Genomic DNA, 18,072 nt, shown 5'->3' with positions numbered 1-18,072 from the left:
ATACATGTAGGGAGCACATATATAGTAAAAGCTTCTTAACCTCTCTGACCTTCTGTTTCTTTTTCTCTAAAATGGCTTAAATACGCTTAGTTTTCTGTATCTTAGTGTCTGGCAAGTCCTCAGTAAACGATGGCTGGTGGTGGGCTGATTATAGGAACAAGCATGCCTATAATAGGACAAACTATTGTCCTAGCACCTGATTAAATCACAGACACAGATGTTCCTGTCTCTGTTTCTCTATATGAAATAGGACAACCTACAGTGCTGTCCTAAGAATTAATGAGATTATACATGCAAATTTTTCCTTACTTATTCCCTTATATAAATCATTGTTGGTACTTCTCTTTGGTTTTCAATTTTCCAGTTCTATTTTGCCTACACCTAAACTTCTGTGGTTGCTGAATTATGTAAACAACGGTAACCACAAATCTCCTGGGGGTATATTAAAGGACTAACACTGAAAATGAAATAATCATGTTTTGAACAGGTGACAAAATGTTTAGTATTCATGCAATCCTCCCAGCAATAAAGTAAAGAAGAAATACTGAAAATAGTTATAATTATTCTTATAATTAGATCCTTTAAGGACGTTAGAACTGGAAACAGTTTAATCTTAGATGAGAGTTGCCTAAGAAAAATGGACAAATGTTTAACACCTGGTTGTAATATAGCCCTTTATGTGTTTCCTGTGAATATTTTTCTTGACTGAATATATTGACTTGTACTTTCAATTTTAAGTTATGTGAAAGTAAACACATTTATATTAGGAGAGCAATAACACATTCCAGGATATATATTTATAGGCCTTAGAGTCACCAGCTCTGAAATCATTTACTACCACTACCTCCAGAAACAAGCCAGTAACCTATTAATGTGAGACCTGTAATACTGCTCTGAAACACGACTACCATATTTATACAGGTGTGTAGAGGGGCCTTCTCTTCAAAAACAGGAGGAAGAAAGTCTACTCCTAAACTTGGACAAAGAAAATATAAAATTAGTAAAGAAAAACTTCAGGTACAGTTCCTTTTTATTAGTAAACATTATTTTCTCCTAAGCTATCGAATATGTGGACATGAAAGTGAGGAAAGCTTTACTGTTAATATTTTAATTATGAATTTATATCCTAAATCACTTTTGGTGTTACTCAAAGCATGACAGTTAGGAACTTAAATTATTTTTCTCCCTTTAAAGTTAAAGTTCAGGATCTGGAAGCACCATACTTCCTAACTTTTTTCCTGGTAATGTTCAATTGTTACACAAAGGAACATCACTCAGGCAATGTTCAAATTCCCAAGGTCTGACTTATTTTTAGGAGTTAACTATGGAGCAAATTTTGTTTAGAGTGTTGATATAGGTTGTATTTTCTGTTGTGACTGCCACCAAAGTGTGTGAAAAAAATAGATGCACATTGTTCTGGCTTTGAAGATCTATAATGTATTTTCCTGTGGGGAACACCTCATGAAAGTTCATCCTCAGATGGCCCTAAGGCTATTGTACACATTTTACAATTCATATAATAGCCATTTCAGACAGTCCACTTGAAGATTAGTTTCAAGGGAACAAAGTACAACTCTCATTACCATCACTTTCTCTCCAAAATCAACATCTCAAAGTAGAAAAACAAGGGACGGGGGCAAATCCATGAATAATTTGCCAATCACATGTCTTCCGTAAACAGTTAAATGTCTGTCATAAGGGATGTTTAAATTAAAACCATCTAGATGAAAACAGATGGTGCTCTGTCACATTTTCTATCTGATTTAAAGTCTCAGCTGGGGAAGGAGCTGTCATTTAAGAGCCCTCTTATTCTATAATATAGACAACAGGACTGAGGTTCCTTCTGTCCTCCCTCCCTCCCTCTCTCTTTCCCTTCTTCCCTTCTCTCATTCACTCCTATTTTCATTCCTTCCTATCCATCTACTTGTCTGACAGGTAAAATCTTACATTCCCCAAAGCTTATTCTGAGTGCAGTTGATTTATAGCATGAACCAGCAGGTATATAAAGAGTCTGTTGAGTGGAGCGGAATTAAGCATCCAGCCACAGACAGAAAGCCAATACTCTACAAATGGGACCACATGGCATTGGGAGCCATCGACATCTGCATGCAACTCCTTAACTACTATTACTCATAAGTCTCTCCAGATACAGTTTGTAATCTTGTCTCTCAGTGGCTCACTGGTTTGTTTCTGCATTAGGCATTATAAATGCATTTTTAGAAACTGACAGTAAAAGATTAATATGCTCATAACCATCAAAGAGAACCTTTCACTGATTTCCAATAGCTGCCCTTCCTTCAACTGCCCACCCCTCCACACCATCCAATTAATACTTACTTACGAAGGCTTCCTCATCCATTGGCAAACGCACTGACATGCAGAAGTACGTATCAGACTATTAAAGAAAGAAAGATACAAAATATGAATTAAACTGCTGCTAGTAAAGAAGAAATAACTTGTAAAAGCATGGGCTCTATGACTGAAAAAGAACTACTGGTCCAGTGAGGTGAAGTTGTCTGCCAAATGCTGGGTGCCAGGTTAATGGAAGGGCTAAGCCTAGAACTTAGGTTCCCTAAACACTTTTCTATGATTCTTTCCTAAACAACGTCAAATCCTATTTATAAAACCAATTATCATGAGTAATATTTCTAGTACTGTCACAGTTAAAAGGCAACATTTAAAATGCTTCTATATAAAGTAAAACAATTCAATGCATTTGACTTTAAAATGGTAGGAGTTAGTTTTGACCATCTTTACTATTTGCATAATTAAATATTTAATTTCTTGAATCACTTTACAACTTCCCAAAATATTAATTAAAAAGGTACAATGGGGACTTCCCTGGTGGCGCAGTGGTTAAGAATCTGCCTGCCAATGCAGGGGACATGGGTTCTATCCCTGGTCTGGGAAGATCTCACATGGCACGGAGCAACTAAGCCCATGCGCCGCAACTACTGACCCTGTGCTCTAGAGGCAGTGAGCCACAACTACTGAGCCCGTGTGCCATAACTACTGAAGCCCGCGCGCCTAGAGCCCGTGCTCCGCAACAAGATAAGGCACCGCAATGAGAAGCCAGCGCACCGCAATGAAGGGTAGCCCCTGCTCGCCACGACTAGAGAAAGCCCGCGCGCAGCAATGAAGACGTAACGCAGCCAAAAAAATAAATTAATTTAAAAAAAGATACAATGAATAAAAGTTGGTTTTGAAATATATTATATTTGGTTGTTCTCCCTTTATTATTTTTTAAAGATTTTTTTTTTACGTGGACCATTTTTTTTTAAAGTCTTTATTGAATTTTGTTACAATATTGCTTCTGTTTTATACTTTGGTTTTCTGGCCCTGAGCCCTGAGGCATGTAGGAACTTAGCTCCCTGACCATGGACCGAACCCACACCCCCTGCACTGGAAAGCGAAGTCTTAACCACTGGACCCCCAGGGAAGTCCCTGTTTCCCCTTACTTTAAAATTTTTATGTAGTGCATTGAAGAAATCAACATTAACTCATTATTCTTCCTTTTCCAGTTATTAGTCTCTTATCTAAATTGCCATTTTCTACTATCAAATACACTAGCATCAAGAATTTTTAGTGATAAAAATTGCAAATTAAGGAGAATGGGCATCTGTTGATCTATGTATTCCACTTCCTTAATGGAAATCCATATGTAACGAAGATGTGCTATGATTTATAATATACCCAATACAAATAGAGACTGAATTCATTTAATAATTCATACTTCATGGATTATTACTGCACAGTGGTGGAATCAACAGACTACACAAACATGGATAGAGATAATCTGGGTTTCTCTAAACCTACTGGTCAGCACCAAAAATTGTGAAATTTGTACTTCTTTTTTCATTTCTGTGTTGGCTGGGAAGCAAGGAGATTCAAATACACATCAAAGAAGTATCCTAAAATTTAAAAAATTAAAGAAATATGATTCAGTCTTTATTACTACTTTTATATATACCATTTCTTCTACTGGAACAAATCGTTTCATTTCTTAAAAGGCTTTATAATTATTTAGATTCACTCATTTTGATAAGGAGGAAACAGGCTGGGAAATGTTGAAGGTTGCACAGCAAGAAGGTTAAGCCACATAAATGCTGGAGATGTGACCTCTGTATCCAAAACCCAATATATTGGGTTTGGAAATATATTGGCAAAATACTGCTTAAAGATCTTACCATCATGTACAAGATTGCTCATAAATATTTTTCCAACCTCTGAATTACTAACGTTATAAAACAGACCTACTCTGTTCTAATAGAAATAAGAAATTCAAGATTCCCTTCTAGTTGAACATCCTGAGCTATGAGTAATTCGGGACTGAAAGATATTTAGTGGCAGACTATAGCTGCTGCTGCTACTAATACTACTTCTAGCCAACAGTTATTGAATTCTTATTATGAGCCAGCCATGGTTCTCAATGTTATATATGTATTGTAACATTTAATAACAAAAACAATCCAATAAAGACCCAACAGTATCCACAGATACTATTATTAACTCCTTTAAAGACAGTAAGAGTAAAAATTAGCATTTGTTGAGAGCTTACTATGTGTAAGCACTGTTCTAAGTGCTTTACATGTATTAACTCCTTTAATCCTTAAAACACATTCCTATGACACAGGTACTATTATTATCCCCATTTTATAGGCAAACTGAGGCAAACCAAGATTAAGCAGTTTTACTATTCATTCTGGCCAAAACCTGGTAATAGGCAGATAGGCTTCTGAAGCCATCTTAGTGCAGTTACTTTAGAAAGCTGGCAATTGTAAATCTTTTCTCTGCCTCTTTGAGTTGTAAATCTTCTATCCAGAACTGTCTTCTCACATCAAGGAGATAGTTCTCAGCCAATGGATGTCCTGCTCTAACTTACATCACTGCCTCCTGTCATAAAGATAGAAGTTTGTTTTTCCTCCGGATAAGTGCCAATCAACAAACCCAGATGGCCTAGTCACATGGACTAACTCCTCCAATCCCCCTCAGTGCCTTTTCCCTTAGCATAACTCGGCCTTTAAAATAAGGTCTCCTGCTTTTTTTTCCAGCAAAGTTGAATTCAGTTCATGCTGGAGCTCCTTCCTTATTTGCAATAGTTTTTATTGAAAAAAATCTGTCCTTCCCTCTTTAACTAGTGACCACCTACACTAACAAGTGTAGGAGCTGGGATCTGAACACAGGCAGTCTGCCTAATGCATCACAGTTCACTCAAAGCAATATGAACAATTAATGACTTAGAAGCAAATATGAAGCAAAAGTAAATTTAAAATAGCTAAGCATATATTTAAAACAAGAAATGATCCAAAGGAGCCAAAGGTTGCAATGAAATGCAAACCAAACAAGTTCTTTTAAATTTGTACTTATAATTTTTGGGTTTTATTTTATATTTGATTTTATTATAAGCCACCTCAAGTTATTTTTGGAATAGAGAAGTTATGGGCATAAATAGGTATGCCAAATTCAGCAAGTTTGTTCTTTTGATTAAAAAAAACCTAAGCACAAGAATGGTTACATACACAGAATAAAGAAAACTACTTTTTATACTCAGAATTGATCAGAACCATGTTATAATTCTTTTTTTTTTATAATTCTTGCTCTTATCACCAGCTGCATAATTTTAAATGGCAGAACAACTTGGGAATGTCTTTCTTCTATAGATTTATATTTCTTGGCTTATAACTTCTCTAATGATAAGAATGTGTTCAGATTTCAAATGTTTCTGTCCTATTCTGTTAAAGCCAGTTTAAAAAAAAAGAGAAGAGATGACATAGATCCTCCACAGAATAAAGAGTATCCTACGAAATTATTTTCGGAGAGTCTATATTAGACGTTGCATCAGTGGTCTACCATGCACCATCATACTCTGATTTAGGATTTTACTTATGCCCCATTTTCAAGATAAAGAATAATTCTGTTAGAAGAAAAGAAGGTAAAACTCTTCTTTTTAAAAAATGAGCACATCAAAAAATGCAGTGTGTATCAGATCAATAATTAGCCTTCAGCTGAAAGCTCTGAAGACCACAGTGCAATAGAACAAAGAATAGCAAAAAGTAATTTATTCTTTCTCTGCAACTATAAAAGGTATCAGTGATTTTGTTCTCAAGTATTCTGGTACCATAGTTTGATTTCTAGAATTAAGTTGAAAGCTCAAGTTCCTTGGAAAGAAGATATGTTCCTAAGGTCATTTACATGGTTCGATGGGAAAAGCCAAATCTCCAAGGTCTGCCTCCCTTAGGCGGGCTGAGTAGAAGTAAGCACACTTTTGTGTTACTTCATTTTCTTCTCACAATTATGCTGTGAGTAGGTCTAACAGGCACTGCAACTGTTTTATAGAAATGCAAACTTTCACAGAAAAGTTACAGATCCACCTAAGGCCAAGTAGTTAGTGTCAGAACTAGGATTAAAAATCTTCAGGTTTAAAAAATAAACAAATGGGACCTAATGAAACTGAAAAGCTTTTACACAGCAAAGGAAACTATAAACAAGATGAAAAGACAACCCTCAGAATGGGAGAAAATACTTGCAAACGAAGCAACTGACAAAGGATTAATCCCCAAAATATAGGAGCAGCTCATGCAGCTCAATATCAAGAAAACAAACCCAATCCAAAAATGGGCAGAAGACCTAAATAGACATTTCTCCGAAGAAGATATACAGATTGCCAACTAACACATGAAAAGATGCTCAACATCATTAGAGAAATGCAAATCAAATCCACAATGAGGTATCACCTCACATCGGTCAGAATGGCCATCATCAAAACATCTACAAACAATAAATGCTGGAGAGGGTGTGGAGAAAAGGGAACCCTCTTGCACTGTGGTGGGAATGTAAACTGATACAGCCACTATGGAGAACAGTATGGAGGTTCCTTAAAAAACTACAAATAGAACTACCATATGACCCAGCAATCCCACTACTGGGCATATACCCTGAGAAAACCATAATTCAAAAAGAGTCATGTACCACAATGTTCATTGCAGCACTATTTACTATAGCCAGGACATGGAAGCAACCTATGTGTCCATCAACAGATGAGTGGATAAAGAAGACAAGGCACATATATACAATGGAATATTACTCAGCCATAAAGAGAAACGAAATTGAGCTATCTGTAATGAGATGGATGTACCTAGAGTGTGTCATACAGAGTGAAGTAAGTCAGAAAGAGAAAAACAAATACCGTATGCTAACACACATTTATGGAATCTAAAAAAAACAGTACTGATGAACCTAGTGGCTGGGCAGGAATAAAGACGCAGACTTCTCTAAGCAGACATAGAGAACGGACTTGAGGACACAGAGGGGGAAGGAGAAGCTGGGACGAAGTGAGAGAGTAGCATTGACATATACACTGCCAAACGTAAAACAGATAGCTAGTGGGAAGCTGCTGCATAGCACAGGGAGATCAACTCTATGCTTTGTGATGACCTAGAGGAGTGGGATAGGGAGGGTGGGAGGGAAGCTCAAGAGGGAGGAGATATATGTATACATAGAGCTGATTCACTTTGTTGTACAGCAGAAACTACTACAACATTGTAAAGCAATTATACTCCAATAGATGTTAAAGAAAAAAAGTCAAGTTTATGCCTTCCAGATGATTAGAAATAATTACGTATCTTTCTTGCCACTTTCTTACCATTAAGTTTTAATCCAGTTAAACTGTGATTCTGGCGAGTCTTTCAGCATTAATACCTCTGTTTTTTTAACTATGAGACTAAGTCCTATACTTTAAATAAAATTTAAGACTCTTCGTAAGTAAATGAATAACTTTTTTTAAATAAGATATGTCACTTGTTCAAGAATGGAGTAGACAATGCCTTTGCCAAACTATTATAAGTTCATTACAGCATGGGGAGAAAAAAGATTATTTAGGTGATTACAAAATACTGTTTTATCAGTACAGGTTAATTTCTATAGCAGGTCACCAAGAATGGACAGTACTTTTAATTCCATACTGTAAGCAGCAGTCAGTTTAAGAATTTAAGACTATACTAACAAGTCATCACACAGTTAACTACAACCAACTCTTTGATGAGAAACTTTTTTTTTTAAAGCAAACCCTTGTGAGGCAACAACATTTAGAAAATTGGAACAATACATCTCTCAAAGTAATAAAATCATTACATCACTGATATAAATAACCGACTGTGCTTTTCTTTTCTTCAGGATGAACACCAAGAACACTATTTAACAATATCCTGATTAGGTAAATATGATCCTACAACCTCTATCATTCAACAATCCAAAAATATTCAAGTGATTTAAACATACGATCAGTACTTAGCATATGATACCCTGTAAAAGGGAGAACATTTACCGCGCATTCTAACGTCACTCTAGAACTTTCCCATCATAATTATTTATCATGGTAACATTACCAGGTAGGTATTATAGACACTACTTTAAAGATGGAAAAACTGAAGTTCAAGAAGGTAAGTAACTTGTGATTTAAAAAAAAATTCTCAAAACTGATGAAATGGAATTTGAACCCAGTTCACTAAAGCAGTTCTCTTTCCACTATAGAAAGATAGCTATTAAAAGGTTGTTTTTCAAATCTCTCTAATATTTGAAAAGAAAATGTCAGTTCTTAGACACAATTTTAATTGTTTATTTGATTAATGGGATAAATAAAGGAATCAAAGGCATAAAATTTAACAAGAAGTTTTAGTCCAAGTCCTCTAAATTTTCAAGGGCACATGAGAACATTTCATGACAGCTTGTTGACAAACTGCAGTGAACCAGACTAGAGCCACAGCTATTTAATTTGGTCATCATTTTGTTTCTGCAAGGTAAAGCAATTTGAAAACGTACACATAATTCAGATCAATATTTCTCTCTAACACCCTCTAACATTCTGAAGACACAAATACAGCACCTAATTGCCCATCACAATAGGTTCTTCATTTGAACACACTGTCCTAGAAAGGATGCTTCTATAATTCAACCTAAACTGCCAGTGCAACCTTTCACAATTTTCCATATATCATCATCATGAATCTTCTTTTTCTCTCTGTGGGAAGAACACTGTATCTGAGCTTGGTGCCAGGCGACTGTCTGTAAAATACTGCAGATTCAAACTGCTAACATAAGGCTCAGATGTACAAAAAGGGAGAAATAATGTGAATCTACATAGCCATGTCTCTCCTTGCTATCTCTTACAGCACATCAGCCAAATCTGAATTAAGAGGGATATGATATTGCTGATGCCTCTTTACTGCTGCTTACTGGAAACTATCCAAGAAAAGCACATTTTCCTGACAAAAGAAGATAGTGTGGTAAAAATGAAAAAAACTCACTTATTACTAAAGAACTCCTATTATATTCTATTATCACCCATTTTAAACTGAGTTCTCATGTAGACAATAGTGTTCAGTAATACTTTGCTTACATTATTTAAGAAAAAAGTGTTCTTTATTTTGATTTAGTCATTTGTGAGACAGAGATGCAGTAGATTCTAAGGAACAAGTAGTTAATAAAATTGACTCCTTATTTAAATTAATATGGGACAGACAAAACCATCTATTTACTATTACACATGAAAACTGTTCACATAAAATCAGTAGTTTTTGTTTTGGGAAACCAGAGGTACCATTCAGATTCTAGTATTGAGCACTATGATTAGATCCTGGCTGGATAATATCCTCACTGCCCTTTTATTGTTTAGGCTTAAAGAGTCCCTGCAGACTACCTTTCGTTTTTTTGTTTTTTTTTTTGGAGGCACGTGGGTCTCTCACTGCCGTGGCCTCTCCTGTTGTGGAGCACAGGCTCTGGACGCGCAGGCTCAGCGGCCATGGCTCACGGGCCCAGCCGCTCCGCGGCATGTGGGATCTTCCCAGACCGGGGCACGAACCCGTGTCCCCTGCATTGGCAGGTGGACGCTCAACCACTGCGCCACCAGGGAAGCCCTGGACTACCATTCTTAAGGAGACTATACAATGTGGTGACACAAACAGATGTAGGAACAGACAACATAACCCAGTTTTAGCTGAATATGGCCCTTTTGCTTATATCTGTGGCTATTTGCAAGTTGGTTGCTCTCTGTAAATAAGCCATAACCCATAGAAATATTATACTGTGTATTAGGTCTCTGGTAACTTTTCTCAGTCATCCTTTGTTAAATAGCCAAAGCAGGGCAACCATCTCATGGTGGCAATAGTGACTTTGTGCCTTGGTTACCCAAAAAGTAGGTAGTAACCTTTCTCCTAACCCAGATCATGCAGTTTAAATCTGATCTAGACAAACCACAAAGGATCCATCAAGCCCTACATTTTCACACAGTACCACTTAGGGTTCAAATAACTTGAATTCTGCAAAGAAGTAGAGGAAACCTCAGGGACTGCCAGTAGTACTGCTAGACCAACAAGAGAAAAAGTACAGAAAGTGATCAGGTCTCTTTGACAAGAATTTTGGTTATTGGAGGAAGGAAGCATTTGGAAAATTACTTTTCAAAGTTTTCTTTTAACTGATCCAGATAGATAATAGAATCAAATTGCTGTTTCCCAAAGTAATTTTAATACGTGCATAGTAAGTTTATACTCATTCAGTGGTGTTCGTACTTTCAACATTTTCCTAGAATAAAAGGAAGCTAGGACAAAAGAAAACTACACCAAAGCACGCACAATTTTTTGCAGTGAAAAATTCAGGTTTAAAAAATCTACCTCTCGGGCTTCCCTGGTGGCGCAGTGGTTGAGAGTCCGCCTGCCGATGCAGGGGACACGGGTTCGTGCCTCGGTCTGGGAAGGTCCCACATGCCGCGGAGCGGCTGGGCCCATGAGCCATGGCCGCTGAGCCTGCGCGTCGGAGCCTGTGCTCCGCAACGAGAGAGGCCACAACAGCGAGAGGCCCGCATACCGCAAAAACAAACAAACAAACAAACAAACAAAAAAACTACCTCTCTTACACCAGAATTTAAAGACACTTAATTACAGATAAAATTCCTTAAACTGTCACTTTTGGATGTAGTCTGTTCTAATTTTCCTTTTCCTATTGTCTTTCTCTTACCATATAAATAAAAGATATGTTGCCTATTTATATTTATTAGGCTCTGGCAGAATAATTAGGTCTTATGTTAAAACATTCCCAACCGACTAAAAAAGAGAGTGTTTTCCAAAATGCTCTACTCTGTTCCTTACCATTAAACTACACTCCATCCTCACCAACTTTTGGGATGTTTATCCCAACCTACAAAGTTATCTTGTTGTAATAATGTCTGCTAGCATCCTAAGCATTTAGAACAATATCTGGCACATACTTAAAGCTCTATAAATATTCATTGAATTTTGCATGTACCTTCCTCTTTTGCTGGCAATAAACTCACAGTTTAAGAAAGGCTGAACTGAAACCTGTATTATAGATGCCACCTAATTAGGGTTTTATACAGCATCACTTTTTCATATGAATTTTATCCTTCAGTTAATTCATCCCAGAATCCCATTTGCATTTTTAAACTATAATCACACTGGGCTGATAATGACAAGATTCTCAATGCCAAGTAGTTCAAATGAAAGCTACTTTCCTGGCAAGAGCTTTTCTTTGGGAATTACAAATCTGTGCAAGCAAATGATGAAGGAAAAAATATTGTGGTGAGGGAATATCTGACTTAGAGCTCTCACACACTTTCATTTAAGAGGAAACAAAAAGGAGCATATTAATAATGGTCTATAATTAATCGCCTATGCACAATACGTGGTGACAATCGCAGGCTCTTCCTTGGCTTCCTGGTTATAGGGGGAGTTACGCGAGGGGAAACTACCGTTCTGAACAGGGGTTGCTGTTGACCTACACCACTCATCTTCCCCAAGCTTAAGCCAGTGCTTTATGCTTTTCATAAGTTTCCCTTAATATGAAAGCAGTCAATTTTCTGAACCTTTTGCTAACATTAACTGCTCCACCCATGTTTCTCTCCTTTAGCACAGATGATTGGAAACTGACTCTATCCAACCTGTCTGGAGATGCTGTCGAACAAAAAGGCCTCCACAATCACTACCTCCAAACATCATATTTCTTGCTAACTGGCTACATTTGATTTGGGGACAAAACAGCATTGTGGAAGAGAAGCTCTAGACTTGAATGGGTCTGTCAGCTCATTTACTGATTGAGTTGTATTCTATTCTCTTAAAGTTTAAAATGAACCATCCGATACCAAAGTGGTATATACAATTTCTGTTCTTTCTGGGTCTGTTGTCACATATCTTGCCATAGTTATCCCATTAATACTTGCCTACCTTTAAATCTCTTTTAATGCCTATGTAGAAATCCATTCTTCCATCCATCTACTCATGCATCCAAGAAACATATATGTTAAGCAACTCCCAGGAACCAGACACTGTGCTAAACTCATAAAACTGAGCAGAAGTACACGTGGTCTCAGTCTTCACAGAGTTAGAAGCTTCTAGCATAACAAATAATCACACAAATAAGTATTAAATATTTTCTGTTTTAAATGATACATGGGAGAAGTACAGGTTACCACAAGAGCCAGTAATTCAAAGGAAATGATCTTCAGTGAAGGGAGTTGGCAATTGTTTTAGGCATAGGAAATAGCATTTTCAAAGGCCCTGTAATTGGAAAGAGCTAGGTGTGATTGAGAAAAAGACCAGTACATACAGAAAGGGGGAACAGGTTTTAAATTAGACTGGCAAAGTAGACGTGGCACACAATGAAGGACTTCACTTATAGTCCATGTTAAGGACTTTGGTTGTTTTATTTTGTTTTTCTTGAGAACAACAGAAAGCCAATGAAAACTTTTTGTAGGAAACTGACATGAAGGCTAGAATTAATTAGACAAGGCCAATAAAAAGTCACATAGTTGTTCAGAAAAGTGATGATAGTAGCTTGAAAATGAGTGATGGTGGTAGAGAAGGAGAAAAGAGGGCAGATTCTGGAGACATTTAAAAGATAAAATAGACATGACTTGGGAGTGGATTTGAATAGAAGGTAAGGCAGCAGTGCCAAGGATGATTCCTAGATTTCTGGTTTGCATAGCTGAATATACTTGTGGTAGAATTCATTGAGACATAAAACACAAGAGGACCAGATTTGAAGATGATGAATTTGTCATTGGACATATTAAGTTTAAGAAGCCTTCGAAAAACCTACATGTAAATATCAAATGAGCAGCTGGGTCAAACAGAGTTTGAAGGAAAGGTTGGCCAAGAGATATAAATTCATGTGACATGAAAGTTGGGCAGTGGGTATGGAAGAGTCTGCTTTGTGAGAGTAGAGAGTAAAACAGAAAAGAGAAAGGCCAGAGTTGTGAAGTGGTCAGCCAAAGAGAGAGCAGCCAGGGAGTTTACAGGAAAAAAACACAAAAGTGTTACATCATAGAAGCCTAAAGAAGAGAATGTTTCAAGGAGGGAGCAGCTGACAATGTCACTAATCAAAATCCATATGTTAACACTGTTCTACTGGGGATGGCACTGTAAACACTAACATCTGGGCATCGACTTCCTTGTGTGTTAATATTCCTGATTTATTTAAGGAGCCCAGTTCTTCCCTGCCGCTCCTCCTATAAGGACTGTGACTGTGGAGACTCTGGCCTCACGACCCAAGCCTTCTCATAGCTCCAGCCACACTCACTATCCGAGTTACTCACAGCCCCTCTAGAGCTGACCTCTACACTGCCTCCCAGTAAAGGAATGCCTGCAGCAACAGAATACAGCAGAGTCACCCCAGACTTCCCCCACCAGCTCCTTCAGTGACGGTCACAGAGCACCGGGTGACTTGGGAAATAGGAGAGAAGAACACCAACAGAAAAAACACGGATTTAGAAGGCTGATGAAAAAAGATGGGCCAATACATCAGTTTTTAAAATTCCAAATATTCAAAATAAAACAATATAAGGAAAAAGTATTTGAAGAAATACTGGTATTATATAAGCTCCAACAGAGTATACTGCCACCACGCAGTGAACCTCTGTTACGGCCTGCCGATTCCCAATCTAGGAAACTACTCGTGTTCTATAGACTAGTGGTGTCAACACAAACCCAAGAATCTGAATGCCTGAGGTACCCTTTTAGCACAAACTGATTTAATTTCTTACAATGTATTAAGAACTAATGAGGTGATGTACTATAAAAGTACATACTTTTCACATAGAGTTAGAAAAGAGCAAATATTACAATATTAAAATAAGCAACTTTTAGTAACAATCCAACAGACTTTAGCATAACTGTATAAACGCTACGAGTTCTGGGCAAGGCTTCCGGCTTTCAGGCGTTACATATTTGTAAGGAGACTAATATTTTGAAAATATTAAACTGTTGTATTCACACTCCTCTTCCAAATAAATCACAGTTGGTTCCCTAACAGCCATTCTGTTATCATGGCCCCAAGAAAGGAGGCAGGGCTAATGCTAGCTAAGAAAGGGAGAAAACATGACATAGTGGAATACCCTTAAAGGAAGGAGGTCAATGAAAGTCTCTGGCCAAGGGGAAATTAATTTCATAGTCACAGATGAGGTGCCAGAGTTGACACCAATAAAAGGAACAAAGTCCATAGGCCCCATTCGTTTGGGATCTCTTCCACTGTCCAAGGCCATTCATAGATCACCCCTTTGTGTACACCCAGATATTATCCTGATGAATAAAAAAGGGAGGAGGTGGGGAAACAGCTTAATCAAAAGCTGAGCTGATTGTCTTGAACCCAAAGAGGGTGGGATTCCTTCAATAGATACTTTTAAGGCTTTCTCCCCTTGCTACCCAGAGGGTCAGGGGTTTAAGAAGGTTAAGTTAGATCGGTTTTAAAAATTAAAATCCTATTTTCTTTGCATACTTGAAGAATAGTGTGTGAATTGTGACTCTGCTACATGCGTAAGCAAAGAACAATTTATAAATTAATGTATTACTTGTATTTTTACTTTTTGTTATGCATGGATAACTGGCATTAGCAAAGTATACCACTGACTGATAGGTTTCCTGTAGAAGAAAAGATGTAAAATATGCAAATAATCTTGTAAAGCTCAAATATTTTTATGTACTCCTGGCACCTATTAGCAGAATTTTCAATCCGAAAGATGATTAATTTTTTATTTTATTGCTGGTGGCACTTAAAATTGGTACAAAGATTTTTAAGAAAGCAATATGGAAATGCATAGTTAGGAGGAAACCCTTTTTTCCTTAGAGTGGATTGAGCATACAGTCATCAGGACATATCACAAAGACCACAGTAAATCAAATATATGCCATCTCAGTCATATGCAGGAGGCCTAAGAAAATGTTAATCATCACTAAGAATAAATCTGCAAATTACAGAAGACCAACTCAAGATGGCTTAAGCTAACAGAGATGAGGCTTTCACATAATGAGAAGTCCAGAAGTAGGACAGATGCAAGAATGGTTATTTCATCCAGAAATTCAACAACATCATCGAGGACCTAGGTTCTTTCCATCTTCCAGCCTTGTCGTATTCAATATATTGCCTTTTATCTGTAGAATTCTTTCTTCATGATCACAAGATGGTTGCAGCAGCTTCCAGTATCATATTCTCACAAAGCAATTCCTAAAGGCCAGCAGTGGGAGAGTCTCTTCCTTAAGTTCCTTTTCAAAAGCAAAACTTTCCCAGAAGCGCTTCACCTCCAACAGAATTCCCTTCACATATAAATGGCCAGAACCGTGTCACATGCCCATCTCTAAACCAATCACTAGCAAGGGACATTTTCTGGGCAAGGGAAGGCCAATGCTGGATCAAAAGTGGGGTTCTGTTAGCAAGAAAGAAAGGGAGGAGATGTATGTGGGGTAGGCAACCAATATGTCCTGACAAGCACATTTTTGAAAGCAAAAATAAAAACTTCATAATTCTAAATTTAACCAGAGGTCGATAATCTTTGGGCAACTTGGTCCATCTCCATGCATTAATCTTCAGTGTTCAGAATTTTTGGAACCTTGTCTTCCTCTCTAATAAAATAACTATGTCAATTCTGTATTTTCAGTTAGACATTTTCTGCTGCATCTCTTAATTAGATGCTACAATACACTTAGACATAGGGATCAAGAATGGATAAAATGCCAATTCCCAGTTCAGCAAGCCTCACAATCTTGAGGGAAATAAGACATAGAAAGCCAATTCAATTCTAAATTAAATAAAGGCAACTGTGCCTTCTAAAAACCAAACTTTTTTCTTCAAAATAACAGGCCTAGGATACTTACGTTTAAGGATGAAGTCATATATTTAAATATAACGATCAAGGGGGAAGTCATTCTGCTTCTGTCCACCTCCCTCACAGCAATTCCGTTACCTATTCATTTTCCTTAGACTTCCAACTCACAAAGAAAACATTACAACAGATTTGCATCCTTTGACTTGAACTTCTAAGAGGAACTATAAGATCAAATATAAAAATATTCTTTGGAATATTCTTTGCTTTTCCTTTTCACTTCATAAACATCTCTGTTTCAACATTAGGCAATTACAACAAAGCTCCTTGTTCACTAGTCTGTCTCCTGCTATTGGACTATGTTTTAAGGGCTGAAACCCTGACTTATTCTTGTTTGTATTCCCAAAGACCAGTCGGCATTAGCACTGGGTATGCAGTGAATGTTGGCTGAATTAGTTCATTGAATTTTGTTATGCTACATGACTAGGAACCTTTCATAAAAGACCTATTCCTACAAAACTGGCTCCAGAGCATTGAGTCACTTTTTCCTTTAAGGATTTTATATGCTTTTCTGAAAGGCTATCAAACCAAATTTATCCCACTGTAATTTTCCAACTTCCATTAAAAGACAATATTAATAATTCAAGAAAAGGAATTATGCTACAAAGGTTGACTTCTCTTTGTACCGAAACTCCCAAGGGTGAATACTTGTCATAAAGTTAATGGAGCTATTATTATAATGAACCAAATAGCTGTAGAAACTGCAAATGTTCATTTTCCAAACATGTTTTTACTTGTCATCAGTTCATTTTACATTATAAACATAAACACAGCACTTCAGTGTATCCTTCTTTAAGTCAGCTTGGAAACTTCCTAACACTAAATGAAAAAGTAAATTCAATGCTTTACAATTAAAATTAGCTTTATTTTCTTAAATTTTCTCAGACTCACACACACACTCACACACACACACACACAAACATGCAGCACAATAAGTACAATAAAACTAAATAATCCTAAATGATCATCATTATATAATTAGGTTTGTATAGTCAGTGGCCCTTAGTTGGTGTTAAAGGAAAACTCAACCTTTTATATCCAGCAGTTTATAGAATATAAACTGTACAAACAATATAAACTGAATTTAAGAGTGATCAAATAGTTTATGGGGGAATCCTTCTTTTTATAGAAATATTTCCACTGACAAATTCAGGAGGAATGACAGAATTAGAATACCCATGATATACAACTTCTAATGAAACTAGACAATGATAAATATCCATGGCTGCTTAAACCAATAGATGAAAAGTTGATAGGAAACTTTATAATGGATTAATCAATCTCACAACTCCTAATGTAATAAGATTAACATCATAAGAAGAAAGATAATCACACATTAGATGTTTCCTGATGGTACTATATAACATCACCTTTGAAATATTCTTGCCAAAAACCCTAACCTAATCTGATCAAGCCTGTAGATGTTCCACTACAGGCAAACAAAGGTCAGAGCGACATGTTAAATGATATTCTAATGATGCAATCAGCAAATCCTAGAATGCAGAAAACTCTTTAGGACAAATATCACAAAGGAAAAAACAGAGACAAAGGGAATCTCAAGATTTTTTTTTTTGAATTTTATTTATTTTTTTATACAGCAGGTTCTTATTAGTTAGCCATTTTACACATATTAGTGTATATATGTCAATCCTAATCTCCCAATTCATCACACCACCACCACCCACCCGTCACTTTCCCCCCTTGGTGTCCATACATTTGTTCTCTACATCTGTGTCTCAATTTCTGCCCTGCAAACCAGTTCATCTGTACCATCTTTCTAAGTTCCACATTTATGCATTAATATACGATATTTGTTTTTCTCTTTCTGACTTACTTCACTCTGTATGACAGTCTCTAGATCCATCCATGTCTCAACAAATGACTCAATTTCATTCCTTTTTATGGCTGAGTAA

At 36.9% G+C, this 18,072-nt stretch overlaps 1 protein-coding gene across 12 annotated transcripts in view; it reads right to left on the bottom strand.

Moving 5' to 3' along the window:
• PAM (peptidylglycine alpha-amidating monooxygenase) overlaps positions 1 to 18,072 on the bottom strand; it is a 279,877-nt gene that overhangs the window by 110,224 nt on the left and 151,581 nt on the right. For all 12 annotated transcript variants that reach the window (XM_029218598.1, XM_029218593.1, XM_029218592.1 and 9 more), the window contains one exon: positions 2,338 to 2,395. In XM_029218598.1, the coding sequence (XP_029074431.1) occupies positions 2,338 to 2,395 (58 nt within the window). The remainder of the gene's footprint in view (positions 1 to 2,337; positions 2,396 to 18,072) is intronic.

Source organism: Monodon monoceros, unplaced genomic scaffold, assembly GCF_005190385.1.
Source record: "Monodon monoceros isolate NGI ecotype Baffin Bay Population unplaced genomic scaffold, NGI_Narwhal_1 Super_Scaffold_12, whole genome shotgun sequence".
Taxonomy (NCBI): Eukaryota; Metazoa; Chordata; class Mammalia; order Artiodactyla; family Monodontidae; genus Monodon; species Monodon monoceros.
This window is presented reverse-complemented; position numbering and strand designations above follow the sequence as displayed.